The sequence below is a fragment of the Mytilus galloprovincialis genome, chromosome 2 (genome assembly GCF_965363235.1).
Source record: "Mytilus galloprovincialis chromosome 2, xbMytGall1.hap1.1, whole genome shotgun sequence".
In the NCBI taxonomy this organism is placed as follows: Eukaryota; Metazoa; Mollusca; class Bivalvia; order Mytilida; family Mytilidae; genus Mytilus; species Mytilus galloprovincialis.
Genome location: NC_134839.1, coordinates 46,669,089 through 46,690,728, shown reverse-complemented (window position 1 = coordinate 46,690,728; position 21,640 = coordinate 46,669,089). Strand labels below are relative to the sequence as shown.

Genomic DNA, 21,640 nt, shown 5'->3' with positions numbered 1-21,640 from the left:
TGACATGAATATCAATTATATGGTCATTTTTATAAATTTTCTGTTTACAAAACTTTGAATTTTTCGAAAAACTAAGGATTTTCTTACCCCAGGAGTAGATTACCTTAGCCGTATTTGGCACTACTTTTTGGAATTTTGGATCCTCAATGCTCTTCAACTTTGTTTTTATTTGGCTTTTTAACTATTTCGATCTGAGCGTCACTGATGAGTCTTATGTAGACGAAACGCGCGTCTGGCGTATAAAATTATAATCCTGGTACTTTTGATAACTATTTACACCACTGGGTCGATGCCACTGCTGGTGGACGTTTCGTCCCCGAGGGTATCACCAGCCCAGTAGTCAGCACTTCGGTGTTGACATGAATATCAATTATATGGTCATTTTTATAAATTTTCTGTTTACAAAACTTTGAATTTTTCGAAAAACTAAGGATTTTCTTACCCCAGGAGTAGATTACCTTAGCCGTATTTGGCACAACTTTTTGGAATTTTGGATCCTCAATGCTCTTCAACTTTGTTTTTATTTGGCTTTTTAACTATTTCGATCTGAGCGTCACTGATGAGTCTTATGTAGACGAAACGCGCGTCTGGCGTATAAAATTATAATCCTGGTACTTTTGATAACTATTTACACCACTGGGTCGATGCCACTGCTGGTGGACGTTTCGTCCCCGAGGGTATCACCAGCCCAGTAGTCAGCACTTCGGTGTTGACATGAATATCAATTATATGGTCATTTTTATAAATTTTCTGTTTACAAAACTTTGAATTTTTCGAAAAACTAAGGATTTTCTTACCCCAGGAGTAGATTACCTTAGCCGTATTTGGCACAACTTTTTGGAATTTTGGATCCTCAATGCTCTTCAACTTTGTTTTTATTTGGCTTTTTAACTATTTCGATCTGAGCGTCACTGATGAGTCTTATGTAGACGAAACGCGCGTCTGGCGTATAAAATTATAATCCTGGTACTTTTGATAACTATTTACACCACTGGGTCGATGCCACTGCTGGTGGACGTTTCGTCCCCGAGGGTATCACCAGCCCAGTAGTCAGCACTTCGGTGTTGACATGAATATCAATTATATGGTCATTTTTATAAATTTTCTGTTTACAAAACTTTGAATTTTTCGAAAAACTAAGGATTTTCTTACCCCAGGAGTAGATTACCTTAGCCGTATTTGGCACAACTTTTTGGAATTTTGGATCCTCAATGCTCTTCAACTTTGTTTTTATTTGGCTTTTTAACTATTTCGATCTGAGCGTCACTGATGAGTCTTATGTAGACGAAACGCGCGTCTGGCGTATAAAATTATAATCCTGGTACTTTTGATAACTATTTACACCACTGGGTCGATGCCACTGCTGGTGGACGTTTCGTCCCCGAGGGTATCACCAGCCCAGTAGTCAGCACTTCGGTGTTGACATGAATATCAATTATATGGTCATTTTTATAAATTTTCTGTTTACAAAACTTTGAATTTTTCGAAAAACTAAGGATTTTCTTACCCCAGGAGTAGATTACCTTAGCCGTATTTGGCACAACTTTTTGGAATTTTGGATCCTCAATGCTCTTCAACTTTGTTTTTATTTGGCTTTTTAACTATTTCGATCTGAGCGTCACTGATGAGTCTTATGTAGACGAAACGCGCGTCTGGCGTATAAAATTATAATCCTGGTACTTTTGATAACTATTTACACCACTGGGTCGATGCCACTGCTGGTGGACGTTTCGTCCCCGAGGGTATCACCAGCCCAGTAGTCAGCACTTCGGTGTTGACATGAATATCAATTATATGGTCATTTTTATAAATTTTCTGTTTACAAAACTTTGAATTTTTCGAAAAACTAAGGATTTTCTTACCCCAGGAGTAGATTACCTTAGCCGTATTTGGCACAACTTTTTGGAATTTTGGATCCTCAATGCTCTTCAACTTTGTTTTTATTTGGCTTTTTAACTATTTCGATCTGAGCGTCACTGATGAGTCTTATGTAGACGAAACGCGCGTCTGGCGTATAAAATTATAATCCTGGTACTTTTGATAACTATTTACACCACTGGGTCGATGCCACTGCTGGTGGACGTTTCGTCCCCGAGGGTATCACCAGCCCAGTAGTCAGCACTTCGGTGTTGACATGAATATCAATTATATGGTCATTTTTATAAATTTTCTGTTTACAAAACTTTGAATTTTTCGAAAAACTAAGGATTTTCTTACCCCAGGAGTAGATTACCTTAGCCGTATTTGGCACAACTTTTTGGAATTTTGGATCCTCAATGCTCTTCAACTTTGTTTTTATTTGGCTTTTTAACTATTTCGATCTGAGCGTCACTGATGAGTCTTATGTAGACGAAACGCGCGTCTGGCGTATAAAATTATAATCCTGGTACTTTTGATAACTATTTACACCACTGGGTCGATGCCACTGCTGGTGGACGTTTCGTCCCCGAGGGTATCACCAGCCCAGTAGTCAGCACTTCGGTGTTGACATGAATATCAATTATATGGTCATTTTTATAAATTTTCTGTTTACAAAACTTTGAATTTTTCGAAAAACTAAGGATTTTCTTACCCCAGGAGTAGATTACCTTAGCCGTATTTGGCACAACTTTTTGGAATTTTGGATCCTCAATGCTCTTCAACTTTGTTTTTATTTGGCTTTTTAACTATTTCGATCTGAGCGTCACTGATGAGTCTTATGTAGACGAAACGCGCGTCTGGCGTATAAAATTATAATCCTGGTACTTTTGATAACTATTTACACCACTGGGTCGATGCCACTGCTGGTGGACGTTTCGTCCCCGAGGGTATCACCAGCCCAGTAGTCAGCACTTCGGTGTTGACATGAATATCAATTATATGGTCATTTTTATAAATTTTCTGTTTACAAAACTTTGAATTTTTCGAAAAACTAAGGATTTTCTTACCCCAGGAGTAGATTACCTTAGCCGTATTTGGCACAACTTTTTGGAATTTTGGATCCTCAATGCTCTTCAACTTTGTTTTTATTTGGCTTTTTAACTATTTCGATCTGAGCGTCACTGATGAGTCTTATGTAGACGAAACGCGCGTCTGGCGTATAAAATTATAATCCTGGTACTTTTGATAACTATTTACACCACTGGGTCGATGCCACTGCTGGTGGACGTTTCGTCCCCGAGGGTATCACCAGCCCAGTAGTCAGCACTTCGGTGTTGACATGAATATCAATTATATGGTCATTTTTATAAATTTTCTGTTTACAAAACTTTGAATTTTTCGAAAAACTAAGGATTTTCTTACCCCAGGAGTAGATTACCTTAGCCGTATTTGGCACAACTTTTTGGAATTTTGGATCCTCAATGCTCTTCAACTTTGTTTTTATTTGGCTTTTTAACTATTTCGATCTGAGCGTCACTGATGAGTCTTATGTAGACGAAACGCGCGTCTGGCGTATAAAATTATAATCCTGGTACTTTTGATAACTATTTACACCACTGGGTCGATGCCACTGCTGGTGGACGTTTCGTCCCCGAGGGTATCACCAGCCCAGTAGTCAGCACTTCGGTGTTGACATGAATATCAATTATATGGTCATTTTTATAAATTTTCTGTTTACAAAACTTTGAATTTTTCGAAAAACTAAGGATTTTCTTACCCCAGGAGTAGATTACCTTAGCCGTATTTGGCACAACTTTTTGGAATTTTGGATCCTCAATGCTCTTCAACTTTGTTTTTATTTGGCTTTTTAACTATTTCGATCTGAGCGTCACTGATGAGTCTTATGTAGACGAAACGCGCGTCTGGCGTATAAAATTATAATCCTGGTACTTTTGATAACTATTTACACCACTGGGTCGATGCCACTGCTGGTGGACGTTTCGTCCCCGAGGGTATCACCAGCCCAGTAGTCAGCACTTCGGTGTTGACATGAATATCAATTATATGGTCATTTTTATAAATTTTCTGTTTACAAAACTTTGAATTTTTCGAAAAACTAAGGATTTTCTTACCCCAGGAGTAGATTACCTTAGCCGTATTTGGCACAACTTTTTGGAATTTTGGATCCTCAATGCTCTTCAACTTTGTTTTTATTTGGCTTTTTAACTATTTCGATCTGAGCGTCACTGATGAGTCTTATGTAGACGAAACGCGCGTCTGGCGTATAAAATTATAATCCTGGTACTTTTGATAACTATTTACACCACTGGGTCGATGCCACTGCTGGTGGACGTTTCGTCCCCGAGGGTATCACCAGCCCAGTAGTCAGCACTTCGGTGTTGACATGAATATCAATTATATGGTCATTTTTATAAATTTTCTGTTTACAAAACTTTGAATTTTTCGAAAAACTAAGGATTTTCTTACCCCAGGAGTAGATTACCTTAGCCGTATTTGGCACAACTTTTTGGAATTTTGGATCCTCAATGCTCTTCAACTTTGTTTTTATTTGGCTTTTTAACTATTTCGATCTGAGCGTCACTGATGAGTCTTATGTAGACGAAACGCGCGTCTGGCGTATAAAATTATAATCCTGGTACTTTTGATAACTATTTACACCACTGGGTCGATGCCACTGCTGGTGGACGTTTCGTCCCCGAGGGTATCACCAGCCCAGTAGTCAGCACTTCGGTGTTGACATGAATATCAATTATATGGTCATTTTTATAAATTTTCTGTTTACAAAACTTTGAATTTTTCGAAAAACTAAGGATTTTCTTACCCCAGGAGTAGATTACCTTAGCCGTATTTGGCACAACTTTTTGGAATTTTGGATCCTCAATGCTCTTCAACTTTGTTTTTATTTGGCTTTTTAACTATTTCGATCTGAGCGTCACTGATGAGTCTTATGTAGACGAAACGCGCGTCTGGCGTATAAAATTATAATCCTGGTACTTTTGATAACTATTTACACCACTGGGTCGATGCCACTGCTGGTGGACGTTTCGTCCCCGAGGGTATCACCAGCCCAGTAGTCAGCACTTCGGTGTTGACATGAATATCAATTATATGGTCATTTTTATAAATTTTCTGTTTACAAAACTTTGAATTTTTCGAAAAACTAAGGATTTTCTTACCCCAGGAGTAGATTACCTTAGCCGTATTTGGCACAACTTTTTGGAATTTTGGATCCTCAATGCTCTTCAACTTTGTTTTTATTTGGCTTTTTAACTATTTCGATCTGAGCGTCACTGATGAGTCTTATGTAGACGAAACGCGCGTCTGGCGTATAAAATTATAATCCTGGTACTTTTGATAACTATTATATGCAAATTCACATTCTTTGCATATGCATCGATGCAATTCTTGCTTTTCCGAACAACTAGACTTCGGGAAAATATCATCTGTTACCTCACAATTTTTTTGTTTTTTTCTCTTGTTTGCCATTCCCCACCATACGAATACATAGACATACCTGTAAAAACATGTAATTTTGATTCATAAGTGTTTATTTTTTGTAGCGATAGATTTACAAACGTATACAGGATTAAGTTGCATATGGTTCGTGAGTTAAAATGTCCATTCGTTGCCTTTGACAATCAAATGATGCCTTTACGGCCATGTAAAAGTGAATATATAAAAAGGTTGTGAGACGATTGCAAATGACATAAAAATTAAGAATTACAGGTCAGTGTACGGCATTTAAAAATGTGTAAAATCCATACTGCATAGTCGGCTATAAAAGGTCCAAAAATGAAAATCAACTTTATATGAAATTTAAAGAGAGACAGAAAATATCAAAGGAATAGTCATACTTAGAAGTCGAAACAAACTGACAATGAAATGGTAAAAACAATAAAAAAAAAAAAGCAATAAAAAAAATTAATAGTACACAGAACACAATATAGAAATATATAAAGTATAAGAAAAAAGATTTCTTCAAAAAACCGGGGGTGATCTCAGTTGTTCAAGAAGGGGTAAGCAGATGTGACCTTTACGTGTTTATCATACACTTGCAAGTATGAAACCACTGACGAGTATGATTCACATTTCAGTAAAAAAAAAGGACGGAATAGTGGTTAAGAGTGTGGTTATCATTTAATTTTATTTATATACTTCATGTTGAAATACCAGATTTTAATTGGTTAATACAATTTGAAAGTGGACAATTGACCTTATCCCATGGCAAATACTCTATTACCATCCACTGAGACGCTTGCTCAAGCGTGCACTCTGTTAAATACGGATGATTGTTATGTACAAAACGACATAGTTTATAACTTTGGATTTTAAATTTAATAGACTCTGTAATAATAAATAATGAACTAAATAAAATATATCTGAGAGGTTAATATAGCAGATTGTCACCCATCGAAAAGACATTGTCAACGTTGGCTTCGCCTAAGCTGATAACTTTTCCAGGGGTAACACTCTGCTCTATCACCCTCTCAGCTATGTATTGTTTATAAAATGACAAGTATTATTCACGTGACTATTTTACTGAAATTTTGTAAAAGAGGTTCATCATTTAAACCATTCCTGTGTTAAATTACAAATAAAGTGGGAGGGTACACGAACCCTCGGGGATTACAGCCACACCGCCCACAGATATATAGATCTGTATGTATAATTATAAATAAAAATTGGAGTCGGATCCTTTCAAAAACAGCTAGCCGTGGTCCATTTTGTTAAACATTTTCGGCATTTCTTGTACGATAGGCGGTTTCTTATAAGGACAGATCACAGCTCATTACAATGGCTCATTAGATTCAAAAACCCAGAGGGTCAACTAGCCCGTTGGCTTGAAGTTATAAGTTCATACGATAAGGTTATTAAACATAGACCAGGTATCCGACATCGCAATGCCGAGTCGTATTCCTTGTAAGCAGTGTGGCTTTGTTGAGAACTGGGAAGCAGTTGGCTTAGTCAATATGGTACAATTTCAGGAGGACCAGGCTGATGATCTTGAGCTAGATTTGAGACAATTGCAAGAAACAGACAGTGACTTGCAGACTGTCATAGGATGGTTGACCACTGGCTCAAAATCTTCATACTCACAAATTGGCAAACACCGTTATGTTGTTAAGTCCCTTTAGTCCCAATGGAATGTTATGAAGGCTCAAGATGGTATATTGCTTAGGGAAGATCCAGAAACAAATTTGAAACAAGTTGTCATACCAATGAAAGAAAGACGTACAATTGTTGAGTTTGCTCATGATAATAGGACAGCTGATCATTTGGGCATTAAGAAAACTTTGCCTAGGATTACGGAAAATTTTTATAGACCAGGTGTTAGAGGTGATACTTGGAGTTACATTGATGGTTGTTCAATATGTAATAAGAAAAAGAAACCAATTCCGAAGAGAAAGGCCCCAATGCAAGTTAAAGAGTCAGGTTATCCCATTGAGAGAATTGCCATGGATATCCTTGGGGAACTCCCAGCAATTGAAAAAGGCAACACATATATCTTAGTTATAAGTGACTTTTATACTAATTGGACAGAGAGTCACCCCATGCCCAACATGGAGGCATCTACAGTTGCAAATATTCTTATGACTGAGGTTATTTCTAGGTTCGGGGTACCAACTATTATTCATTCTGATCAAGGTAGTCAATTCGAGAGCCACTTGTTTAAGAAGATGTGCAAGTTGCTTCAGATAAAAAAGACCAGGACGACTCCTTATCACCCGAAATCTGACGGGATGGCTGAACGTTTAAATAAAACTCTTGCTACCATGCTCACGGGGTATGTAAATGAATATCACTCCAATTTGGACGTATTACTACCTTATGTCATGATGGCTTATAGCTCCTCTCAACATGAAACCACTGGTTACACTCCCAATAGATTGTTGGGAAGGGAAGTGTCTACTCCCCTAGACTTAATATATATTAGTTACCATCCAAAGTTAAGGCAATACCTCAGAATCAGTGGGCATGGAATTTGGAATTACAAGAACACATGGAAGAGGCACATTAGAGTGTTCAGAGACATGTTTCTGGTCAAATGTTAAGGCAAAAGAAAAACCATGACATAAATGTCAGTTGGGCTAAATTTGAACCTGGCAACATGGTTTATGTATACTTTCCCCTTAGAACACCGGGTTTGTCACCAAAGTTCACTAACCAGTGGCGTGGTCCATATAAGGTGATTAAGATAAACTCAAGTGTCAAATACACCGTCAATTGTGGGCGTAAGGGAGCGGGTCAAGTGATACATGTTGATAGGATGCGCCCTTGTCCCCAACAAATACTAAGGGGAGAACTTGTTGACGAACAAAGTCCTGAGAAAACAGGAGAGATAGAATCAGAGATTCATGACGAAGAAGTTATCATTGACTCTTTGCCCTTATTAGATCTAGATGATTATGAGGACGTAGACAATGATCGGCCAAGGAGGTTTAGAAAACCTCCATCGTGAATGAAGGACTACGAACGGTAAATTGTGTGTTTTGAGTTGTAAACAGACCGTGTAAATATGTATTTTTGATATTAAATATGTTTTTATTATTGTAGATCTAAGTTTGAAATATGGACTGGTAAAAGATACCCGATATTATTATTGTGCTTTTGTTTTAATTTTATGGGATCCGTCCGGTCGGACTGGGGACGTTAAATCCGATGCCCCGTGTTCAGGAAATGTCACGTCCTGTGCACGTTAAAGACCCCTTTGCAACCAGGATTGTTTCGGAAGATTAAGTTTCCAGTGACAGTTTAAATAGATGTATGCCTTCGGTATTTAGATTTCATATAGTAAGGGTAAGATATTAAGTTAAGTAGTGCTGTTAGGAATCCATTAACAATTGGTAGTAGTATTGGTAGGAGCTGGTTGAAATCTGAGCATATGGTAGATATCATGTCTACGAGCTGAAAAGGTGGACATTTATTTTGTTCAGTTAATTTTGTCTAGTAACATGGAGATTACTTTGCTTTTTGAGAACATGCTCAGTGGTTACTGTCAAATAGATAGTTGATAGAGTTTTGGTCTGAAAAAGGGCCAGAGGTCGATTATTTAGCTCGAGTATTGTAAATGCGGGGCGCATTTCTTTTGAGGCGTTGGTAATGTGACGAAAATTATTCAGTTACCTTAATTATGTTAAGAAGTTTTAAGTTTATCTGTTGGGAAGTCGGCAAATGTTTAAATCCTTTCACTTTCGTTTCTTAATGAAGTACGTTAATTACGGTTGTAATACGGAAAACGATTTCCGAAGTTTTGATACTAGTTCCGATCCTATCTAGTTGAAAATTAAGTGCTTGATATTAAATTACTATAGGCGTTAAACTAAAACGTAACAGTAATACGGAATATATTTATTTCTGTTTAGAGATTATATGCATTTTGGATAGAGATTATTCTAGTATATAAGTAGAGTTTCTCGCAACGTTAATCCGTTCGGTCAGCAGAGCTCCCAGAGTGAAGACTAAGGAAAGGGGAATTATAACTATTTATGAATAATAAGTAGCTTACCAAGGACCTTTGGTTAAACTTTTTATAAGCAAGAGCCAATTGTACTAACTGAACTAGGTGGTGACATATTGTCCTGTGGTATATAATTAAGGTGACAACGTGATACTGTCCCTTAGGACCAGTGACACCTTGGCCTTGAATAAGGACCAGGGGCGCACTGGAAACCATAATTCCATATTACCTTTGAATCAAAGAACTAAAGTACTGTAAGGCAAATAGGTTTTAGTCATATACCAACTTTTGAAGTAAGGTTAAGTCACAGCTCCAATTAAGCGTCACTTGTATTGTACTCCATTGTTAGGTTAAGGGTTCCATTTTGTATACTTATCGGAAGTAATCTTTTGTTACTTGTTGTTAGGCTTTTATATCTAAGGTTGAATTAGTTCAGAAAACACGTTACCATTTGTAAGGGTTAGCCAACGATACACAACAAATCCAGGGAAGTAACCTTGGTACGGATCTACGGGTACACAAAGTACCATCTGGCGTGTAGGACCCCCTGCATGTTACATTACTAATGACAAAATTTAGGTCAAGTTCAATGAAGGCGATATTCACTTTTTCTATTCAGGAGTTATGGTTCTTGAAAGATTGAAAAATTGTGTTACCAGTCATGTTGTTGCTTTTACTCATAAACCATTCAATCAAAGCTTTTCAAATTTTAATATGCTGTTACTGACAACAAAATGGAGGTCAAGTTTGATATTGATGATTTTCACTTTAACCGTGCATCAGTTATGGTTCTTGTGATATTGAAAAATACCAGGATACGAATTAATATAAATAAATCCTGTTGCAGTCGCTCTGACAGCCTCTTGTTTTCTCTTCCATTAGTTTATGTTTCTGAACTTGAATTTTAGATAGATTTTTATTAAGTTTCTCGGAGCTGTCTCATTTTTCCTTTAATTTCTTTTTATAACAAATGCAGGTATTGTTGATAGTTCCGGTTTAAGGATTACAGCTACGCACACAAAACGTCAGCATGATGCTGGAATTTTGCAAACAAGTGCTAAAGTTAATCAACTTCAGTTTGTTCCTCCATATGAGAAAGACTTCCTATCACGACATTCATGTAGTCAACAGTGTTTACAAGAGGTAAAAACTTTTATAAAATGTAGTTCATAAGACAGATGACGCAATAATAAAATATACTTCATTTATTCGTTACTAAATTGTGCTACTTTTTGCTTATGCATACAAATGTTTACATATCGTCTAATTTGTAAAGTTATCGTCATATTTTCCCGCCAAAAAACACGCAAGGCCTTTGTGAACTAGAAGTTCTGTATTCGCTAACGATTATAGAACTCCTTGAATTCAAGTTGCGGAAAATCCCAGTAACCTTAACTGATTCTTCTTTTAAGATTTGGGCATGACGTTTTGCACCGGCCACTTCAACTTTTAGTCTGATTTTGAATATGTGCGTGGTTTTTTGTGAGGGGGGAGTCCATACTACAAGAAATATTACTCAGTGTGTATATTAATGATTTCATGTCAACAGAACTATTCTAAGAACTCGTATACCTTTACGAAGTCTTTTGAGATAACATATAGTTGCTGCATTTCTAAAAACACTCAAATACTGCCTTTAACATTTCGTCCCACTTCCCAGGGATAATTGCATTTTTAAATAATATTAACTATGGTTCTTTTATAAAAACAAATAGAAGGTGTGTTATTATTGCCAATTAGACAACTATCCAGCAGAGATTAATTGCTGTAGAACTTAAGTTAACTATTCTATGTTACAGTGCAGCCTTCGAACTTGAGAAAAACCCATACCCTAAAGTAAGCTATAAAGGTTGCGATATGACAAATATAAAACTAACTGCCTGGTGTCATCATTTGTCTTTTATTGTGGCTTTGATGTCTTTATATATATCTTGATAAAAAATAGAAATTTTTTATCATATCTCAGACTGTATATATTATCACTCAGTCTCTTTAAAGACAATCGTTGTTGTATCTCTGAACCTGTATTAGTATTTCACCGCTGTTATTACATATGCAGATACAGTTTCACAGACATCAATTCCAAACATTTGATTATTCTTTCAGAATCGTTCTCACATCGTAAAAAAGTAAAACTTAAAAGAAAATTAAATGTTTCGTTCTGTTGTAGCATCTTATGTCTGCATTTACACATCTCATCGATTCTAAGGTTGTGTTTGTTTATCTTTAATTTATTTTCTATTCAATTTAATTTTGTATTTTGATGGCGACAAATGAAAGTTTGTTACGATATTTAACCAGTTAGGGAGCAACCACTTAATTTCAAGGGAGAAGGGGGAATAATGTTTTGTTTTTAACACAAATGTTGTTTTTTTTTATCGCAAAGTGTTGTAGATTTTCGACGCTATCAATCAAATTGTTTGTTTTAAAGAATTTAACAATTTAGAAAATAAAAGGTATGCGGAAACTCTGAATTCATATTTTTTTTGTCATCTGCTTGCCGAATTTTTTTTTTTCTCTCATCAAATTAGGTATCTGAATTCTTTTTTTTTTTTTTTTTTTTTTTGCAAAAGCAATAACCTCCCCCAATTTATTTGGACTTTAAATGGTCTTAAAGTAATGGATTTATGATGATTTTTTATTTTTTCTATTTCAATCAAAAATAGGAACAGTTCTAAAAACGCTTTATATTTCCATTTTTGTTATGTTTGTTCGTAGCGAGGTAGAAACTTCTATAGTCAGCTCCAGAAAGAATTGAATATTAGCCCAACATAATAAAGTTTGTCAAATAAATTGATAGGTAGGCGTTAAATAAAATTTGTCCAAGCAACAGGAAATAATTGATTATACTCTTTTAAGGGTAGATAGGTTATAAATGAACAGTCAAGCAGTTATTGAAAGGATTACCCCGTATACAACATAGGACATAGAATATTCTAGTGCTCCACTAGTATAGATCAGATAAAATATAACTATGCACTTATCTATATACTTGTAAGTCATTTTGAAGTTAATGTCTGATGATTTAAGGATGTACTTAGGTGATCTGAGGTAAAATTAGATAAATCAAGAATTCTAAATTGATATTTTAAGCTGGAAGAGTGTTAGTTAAGGATCAAAATAAGCTAAAAATATCGATAGATCATTGAGCCCCTTTTCCAGATATTTGATTTATAAAATATGGCAGGAAAAGGCTGCCTCGGACCTTAACCTTATATTTTCATTGGTATTTTTTGGGTCTCAAATCAAAAGAAAAGAAACTCAAGAATCTACCTAAATTTTGTCAAATTACCATTTATGAGCTATTAAGTCTTATGTTAAAAGATAAATATGTGTTATGGGGCAAAATATTTTACCTTGTATCTTGTGGAAAATACTGAAGAGTTCGAACATTTGACTCTGTTCTAAAACATCACCGAAGTACATCCTCAATCAATTATTATTATTGGTGATTAAATCAATTACTGCGTTCAGTATTAAATGAATTTTGTTATTACATAGTCAAGCATGTAACTATAATACATTTACTCTAATTTTCTCAATTATATCATTTGAATAATTTTTAGAAAGAGGAAATTCACATACTTATGTTTCAGGCTTTGGTGACAAATCAAAACAGTATGAAAGCTTTTGCAACACTTCTTCATTCCCATTTACTTGGAACAAGTATTGTTGCTCGTCATATTCGTGGTGACGTAGAATTAGAACCTTTGGCACAAGACCTTTCTTATGACTTTGACTACCAAGATAATAGAATGTTTCCAAAAGAGAGGGAAATTAAATATGTACGTACTCAATGTTTGTATCGTTGCGCATGCTGTGTGAATAGATCAATTAAACTATGTTAAAATATTGGAATACATGTATTATAGTTTATCTAAAATTACACGTTACAGCCATATTAACATGAACATTAAACATGTTTTTACTGTTAAATTTCTTTTCTTGTTTGTGTTGACAAAGCATACATGAAAGTACGAGTGTGAAACGTCATGTCAGCAATTAGGGAAAGGTGCATATGTGACTGATTCAGACGAGTGTAACTATGAGAACATTAAAGTAAAAAATAATGCATTCGGTAAGTAAAGGCAACAGTTGTATATCAGTGTTCAAAAGTCATAAATCGATTGAGAAACATTAAATCTGGGTTACAAACCAGAACTGAAGGACACAAAAGAACAGGATCACCATGGTGCAACAAAAACAAACGTTAACACACACAAAAATGAACTATTTGATAACTAATGCCACATTCTTGACTTGGTATCGGATTGGTTAATTTTGATTTATGTTATTGTTTCCTTACCATATAAATATGTATATTATGTATGTATTTTTGTACCGTTAATTTTTATAAATGAATTGACTGTACTCTATCCTCTAAATCATTGCTCATAAAACTAGTTTAGACTCAAACAAAATTGATGCTGAATAATTTCTTTTATCACATATTTAAGTTTAAACATATTTATTTATAGTGGATTGGGAAACAAGTTTTGCAACTTATATTAATCCCTTTCCACTTTGCGGGTTCATCATAGCGTTATGATAATATCATAGTTTTGTGAATACGAACATATTTTTGAAATCAAAAGAGACCAAAAGGAAATGTGTAGTAGCAATATTTATATTCAATTGATTGGCATCTGTATAAGTGTGACATACTTGGTAACCCAGACAATCTTAATAGATAGTGTTTTACTTTCTTCCAATAGATCTTGTTTTATTTTTTCAGGGCAATAGTTTAACCATTGACTGCCATTACGATTCAACAGGAAGAACTAAACCGACATTGGTAACATTCATTTATCCTAACTATAACTAGATATATGGGTGGGGCCGATATACATAGGTTGATGTGTGATATACATGCACGAGTCATTCTTGTTGAAAATAAATACAACCCTCTCCAATTATTGTTTATTGATATTTGGTTTTAAAGGTCTGCAAAAGTTTTTAACATGTAGCAACATGAATAACTTCAATTCAAATGCAACACTATCATAAACTCTACGAAAAGGGTTAAAGTATCAATATTAACATTTTATTGTCTAGGTTTATTTTTATCTCTATTTTTAAAGATTCGGTTATACAAACATGTTTTGAGTTAAGTATTTTCTTCCTCTGGTATATATCTATCGTACATTCTTTTATGTCGGTTTTGATAATCTACTGACCGAAATTTAAACTACAGACTACAAGGAGCCTGTGTCGCTCACCATATATTTTTATTTACAATTGGTGCATGAAATAATGCAACCGTTATAAGTTTTTGCTTTATGGTTTAGAGATATAAGTCAAAAACTGCATTCCCCCACTATGCTCTATTTCCTACCATTTTTGCCATGATGATTGACAGGCAGAGTCATCGGACACTTTTTTAATAAGCTACCCTAATGATACATATGGCCAAGTTTTGTTAAATTTGTCAAAGTTGTCTCTGGGGAAGACTTGTAAAAGACTACAAAAATTTCAAGAAAAAATGTTACATTTGACTTTAAAGGGCAATAAATCCAGTTGGATCATTTTGATCCTGTTGACCTTTTTGTAGATGTTGCTTTGTGAACATTATCTCTGTTTATAGTTTATCTCTTTCTTTAATAATATTGAAGATGATAACCAAAAACTGCAAAATTTACTAACAATTACCAATTCAAGTGTAGCAACCCTACAAAGGTTTGTCTGATACATCTGAAAATTTCAGGACAGATAGAAGTCAACTTGATGAACATTTTGAACCATGTAAAATTTGCCTTAAATGTTTTAGTTTCAGAGATATATGTCAAAAACTCCATTATTCCACTACGGTCTAATTTCAGCCATATCGGCCATGCTGGTTGGCAAGCAATCATCGGATACATTTTTTAAGCTAGATACTATAATAGTGATTGTGATCAAGTTTAATTTAATTTCTCTCAGTAGTTTCAAAGGAAAAGGGATACGAAAAGCTCAAATATTTACTCTTGAGATGAATTATTTGAAGTGTGCTTCATCATGTTTTCAAGTTAAGGCCATTTTGTGTAATAACTTTTGAATGTATCAGACGTGTATTTCAAATAATGTCTCTTGAGTAATGCTTCGTCCCGAATATTTTGAAATCCAAAACATAACATAAGTATAAATTACGCTATATAAAAAGTATGATTTTCTAATTCACCAAGCTTAAACGAGTATAAAGTATTTAATAAAGAAACGACACGAGCAGCCTTTAATATTAATTACAATCAAAATTCTTCAAACTTATATAAAGTCCTTCACTATGAATACATGCAAGCAAACTACCGATCCAATCATACACTAGCTCAATCAAGATCTATCTACAAAAGAGGAAAATACATACTAATATAATATGATATATTAAATCTATAACCACACGAACAATAATTAAATGGGTGGGTAGTTATAACTATCTGCTGCTACGATAATTAACGGCAGGCAAACTTCGTATAAATTAATTTTCTAAAACAAACCCCTTAGATAATACTTAATCATGCTTTTTACGAATCTCATGAGCTGCATGTACCGGTAAAAATCTGTTTTGTTTGATATCTTCTCCGGTCCATTGTTTGACTATCTGTTTCACATGGGTAGTTTCTATAAGTCAATGTCAATTTGTATTTAAAACTTTAAAAGTTTATTTTCAGGGAGGATTGTCAACTGCAGAAGAGATGTGCTTAGCCTTCATCTATTACTATCCAAAAACTGAAATAAGCAACTGTCAAAGTTTACCATTGTATGATCAACTCGGTTCAAACCCTGGTCATAATGTTGATATGATGTATAGTTGGAACTGGCAGAACCAGGATGTGAAGGCCAAATTTCAAGATATTATGAATAAGACCAATTTGTACCATGAATGTGATAGTCACACACATCCAGATAGCCCATATGTATGTATAGATTGATTTATATGTAAAATCATTTTGATAATATCATAGTAATAAACCTCTTGCAAATAACAGCAAATGTTTATAAAACGCAAACAAGACTGTTTGAAATAAACGATATAACTTGGTTGATATGATAACTAGAAATTTAATTGTAAGTGTTGATTTCGATAACTACGTGTTGTCAATAAAACGGTTGGTTTTGTGTAGTAATTTGTGTTATACGGCCACAGACCACAATTAATTCCTCTGTTAGTTCTTTATAACGTTATGTCTCATTAATATTGCACCCTGCCATTTTTGTCTGTGTAATGTATAGTATGTGTAATCTTTTGTATGTGTAATGTATAGTACTAGTCCAAAAATATCTAAAAAAATTCAGAAAGATTAAAGCGATCATTTCTACAAATTTAGCCAATACACACCCTTACCCCTATTGACAAGTCAAGCGATGTTCCGAAAACTGTAAATATGAACTTCTTGCAATTGGCCTAATCACTCTTTCCATATCAAACTCAGTTAAAGTACAACATCCAAAAGTTTATTTCACCTCTCTTCTTGAATTTCCACCACACGAAAAAAAAAAGAAACGAAAGAGGGAGGGAAAGAAAAATAAGTAAGAAAAAATACACTCTAATTGAAAAGAACTATATGCACAACGAAAAGTGGGGTCATTAATTTTGGCCTTTGGCCTTTTACGTAATTGTGCGAAAAAGAACCAGGACCCAAAAAAATCTAAAAAAAAACCAGATACAATCACGGATCCATTATTATGTATCGACATTGCCTATTTTTGTATACTGCATTAAATTAACTAATGAACTGATTTACGAAGAAAAGAGAATTTTTTATAAATTTTTGAAACAAAAAAACAAAAACTTATTTCGATTTTTTTCTCAACATCGTTGCCAATGTCTCCTTTTTTCTTCTTTTTTTTTTTTTATGTTTGAACGAATAGAGGCTAGATTAATGTATAATTGAAATTGATTTCATGACTTTATTCTAATTCTATTGTGTATGAATTTATGTGTGTTTGTTTATTTCTTACTTTATTTATCTTTATTACAAGATTGATCGTTTATATAAATATACAGTGTCAATTTCCATTGTTTAACGCGAGCGTACATTTTAAATGAATAAATTGAATGCAAACTACGGTTCCTTATTTGTGCATTGTGATTAAAAATTCGTAATTGTAATTACTTTCATTTGTTTCCAACTCTGTCTTGTATTGTTCTGGTCGTACTATTGGAAATATTTAATTTCATGACTGTATCATGTGTTTCTATCAGTTTACCATAGTGCTATCACATGGTAAGGTTAGAAATTAATGGTAAACCCTAGTTTTAAGTGTTTTAAAAAGTTTTATCTTACCGTTTTAATTTATTGACATAACTGCACCACCCGATTTTCAATTAACAGTGGTAAGATAATCGTTGCAAAGAATCCTGCTCAAACGTTTGTGAAAGACGGTTTTAACTTTGAAATGTTGGGAAAGTTTATGTTCTATGTTGAAGGCTCTTGTATATAGTGACCTGCAATACAAGTACTGTTCCATTGAGTTTAGTTATATGTCTTCTGTTTCTGTCCCTGACCCATATTTTCTGTATTTGGCATGTGTAGTGCATCATGACATAAGCCATTGTTACGTGTACCGTGATGAACTTTTGTGCAGGACTGCTTTGTGTATTTTTGACATGGAACTCTTGACCAGACTATGACTTTTTGACTCTTGACCTATGCACTTTGGGTGTTCATTTGTATATTACCCTGACCTAAAATTATAATTCTAAATTGACCTTGCTTCTGAATATGTAGCATGAAAATGTATTGTCATAAGATGGTGAGTCTTGTGGAACGAGAAACTTCATATGAGCTTGACCTTTGCCCTCATTGTACAACTTGTATATTTTGATTGAATTATTTGGAGAATTGTCTAATTGCACTTATACCACATCTTCTTACATTTATTTTAGATCTATAGATATATTTGTTAGTTTTTTTGTACCACTGTGTTTGTGTTCCTCAAAATCTGCTTTGTTTTTTTTTTTGTTTTTTTTTTTTTGACATGGCACTCTTGACCAGTCTATGACTTGTTGACTCTTGACCTATGCATATTGCATTGGGTGTGCCTCTTGGTATGATTATATTTACCTTGACAAAGTCAGGAGTCTCTGGTTTTTGTTAGTCTTGTATGTTTTTAATTGTAATTTCAGTTTTATGTATTGGAGTTTGAACTAGTACAGATTTTGTTTAGGGGCCATCTGAAGTCCGTCGCCGGGCGAGAGATTTTCTTACTTTGTTAAAAACCCATTGGTGGCCTTCGATTGATTTTTACTCTTTTGTCATGTTACTGTCTCTTTAACACATTTACTGATTCAGTAGCACTATGTGCTACCAGTTGTGATAGATGATTCAAAATGTTTCAATCATTTCACCTTGGACTTCATTTCATGGACATGTAGATATGGATAGTCTGTTTAAGCAGAAGGTATACGCATATCAATTAACTGAACTCAGTGCGAAGAACCTTTAAAGTACACTTAGACTTAGAGCTCTATCTAGTGAAACACTTTTTTATGCTGGTTTGTTATCAAACTGCACCGCAATCCTAGAAAAATATGCAAGTTAATTCTAATAGAAGTAAAATCCAAAGGAAGTAAATAAACTGTTTACTAAAATAAATGTACAATAAATGTACAATATGTCTATATATATGGGCCACATATGCCCCTGCTTGTGAAAAAAACCAACAAGTAAACTTCCACATATAGATGCAGGATTCACGTAATGTTGAAGTTTCAAAACATTTGGTTGAGGCAAACTAAAGTTAAAGAACAGAAACAACAGATTTAGCATTATCCTATCTTAAGGCTACGTGTTGATATTTGTATTATTAGTACTCGCACCAACTTCTTATATCTAATAACTCATGAACGGAAACACGACCCAATATCGAACTTGATGAATCTGTGTTATAGGGTAATAAACATTATGTATAAGGTTTATAGCATTTGATTGAATCAAAAAAAAAATTAAAAAGAACGAAAACGAAAAATTCAGCATTGACGGTAAAAGTGACGCTACCAAATTTCAAATTTATTTTTTTTTATGTGGAAATAAGCATTGTCCCAGGTAAGGGATATGGTGTAGACCCCGCCTTATTCAGTATGCATGTGCCTGTCGCAAGTCAGGAGCCTATATATTTGTTCGTTTCTCTTTTCGTTTGAATTTCGTTTTATCGTGTGTTTTTCTATGTTGTGATGTTATTCTATTGTTTCAGAAAAAGGGAGAAGGTTTGGTACCATTGAAACGTTTAATCCCGCTGCAAATGTTTTGCACCTGTCCTAAGTCAGGAATCTAATTATATTAGTTGTCGTTTGTTTATTTAATTTATACGTATTTCTCGTTTCTCGTTATTTTATAGACTATTAGACCGTTGGTTTTCCCGTTTCAATGGTTTTACACTAGTAATTTTGGGCCCTTTATAGCTTGTTGTTTGGTGGGAGCCAAGGCTCCGTGTTGAAGGCCGTACATTCACCTATAAAGGTTTACTTTTATAAATTGTTATCTCATTGGCACTCATACCACATCTTCCTATATCAATTTGCTCATTGTTAAAGGCCGTATGGTGACATATAGTTGTTAATTTCTGTGTCATCTGGTCTCTTGTAGGGAGTTCTTCTTTGGCACTCATGCCACATTAGGTGGAGGGTGGGGATCCCACTAGCATGTTTAATCCGCCTCATTCTGTTTGTATGTGCCTGTCCCAAGTCAGGAGACTGTAATTCATGAATTGTCGTTTGTTTAGGTGTTATATATTTGTTTTTGTTTATTTTTTGTATATAAATTTGTCCGTTTCTTTTCTCGTTTGAATTGTTTTACATTGTTATTTCGGTGCCTTTTATAGCTGACTATGCGATATTGAATTTGCTAATTGTTGAAGGCCGTAGGGTGACTTATAGCTGTTAATTTCTGTGTCATCTAGTCTTTTGTGGATAGTTTTTAATGGCACTCATGCCACATCTTCTTTTTTATTTTGTGTATAAGTTTTGTAGTATTTGGTTGAGGCAACTAAAGTTAAGAGAACGGAACCCTTTTTAGACGTTTGGGACGAACGGACTAGAGTAACTCTTTATGCCCCTTTACTATGGTACCAACACAGAAGTTCACAGACAACTGAATTGAATAAGAGGATGTTCGATATAATGTATATTTTGTTTTATTTTTAAAATCTAAACGATGCTTTATTTTTATCTAGTTTCCTAATCAAAATTATTAGAATGAGAAAATAAATACCTTACAGCTTCTTTTACTGAAATGTTTAATGTTATAAAACAATTTTAGCGTCTTTGACCTACTTTATCTTTTTATTCGGATACTTGTGGTTATCTTCTCCAAGTTCAACGGGAACATTAGAATAATCTAGAATAGAACCCAGATGGAACCAAGAAGTCGGGTTGCTGTAACCAAATAACCCGGATGTTGAACCATTTACCATGGTTTCGAACCAAAGAACCCGGATAGAACCAAGGTTCAGAACCAAGCAACCCAGATGAAACCAAGATTTAGAAGCAGAGTGCCCGGATAGAACCTTATTGTATTCGGAATTCTCATGACTTTTTATACCTTCCACGTATTTTCCAAACCATTTATTTATTTAGTATATCTATATATAATTTTATAGTTTATCATTATAAACGCTAGCAGAACATTTTTTTTTTCTTTTTTCAGTATCAACAGAATGTTTTCCGTGTTCCAGAACCTCAAGTTAAATACACACCACCCCCTGGACAGTGCCCGGGGAGCCAGTAAAGGAGCAGAATAATTTTAATATATTTCTTGCACATATGCAATACTAGTATTATCCTTTTAAGAATTGAGTTAAAACATAAGATTCTTTTCTCGAATTGTAATAAAAAGAGTTTAAATTCAAATGTCTTATTCCAATTTATTAACGATAACATTTGTGAAAGGATGGAAAATGTTTTGGATTGACGTCAATCTTTCTTGATTAACTTTGCTTGCTCTTCTTTTGCGTCTAAGGTATGAACAACACTGAAAATCTGAGATTGAAGAAATGTATCCTTAAAAGTTTCATAACTATACAACTTAAAGACAAAATTGGAAGAAAAATAAGCAGCGTACTGTATCGTAATAAAACAACGTTAAATTATGGAACAAAAAGCGTATCTTAATTTTGTAAATATACGGCGGCATCTGAAACATGTAAACAAAATGTCGACAAAGAAACTTAAATCAGTAAGCAGATCAAGAACAAAAAAGAAACATGTGTACGAAAGCTGACAAAATATCAAAGGAGAACCAATTTAGTTTTATACTTTTCAAGTCACAATTGTATAAAAACACGATATTCTTTAAATATTTCTCACTATTTGTTACTTTGCACAAT

At 34.4% G+C, this 21,640-nt stretch overlaps 1 protein-coding gene across 1 annotated transcript in view; it reads left to right on the top strand.

The window, feature by feature from the left end:
• Nucleotides 1-21,164, top strand: part of LOC143062040 (DBH-like monooxygenase protein 1 homolog) — a 36,755-nt gene extending 15,591 nt beyond the window's left edge. Inside the window, exons 12-16 of the mRNA XM_076233890.1 lie at nt 10,317-10,483; nt 12,937-13,125; nt 14,076-14,135; nt 15,985-16,230; nt 20,962-21,164. Of these exons, the coding sequence (XP_076090005.1) occupies nt 10,317-10,483; nt 12,937-13,125; nt 14,076-14,135; nt 15,985-16,230; nt 20,962-21,042 (743 nt within the window). The 3' untranslated portion in view covers nt 21,043-21,164. The remainder of the gene's footprint in view (nt 1-10,316; nt 10,484-12,936; nt 13,126-14,075; nt 14,136-15,984; nt 16,231-20,961) is intronic.
• The last annotated feature ends 476 nt before the right edge of the window (nt 21,165-21,640 follow it).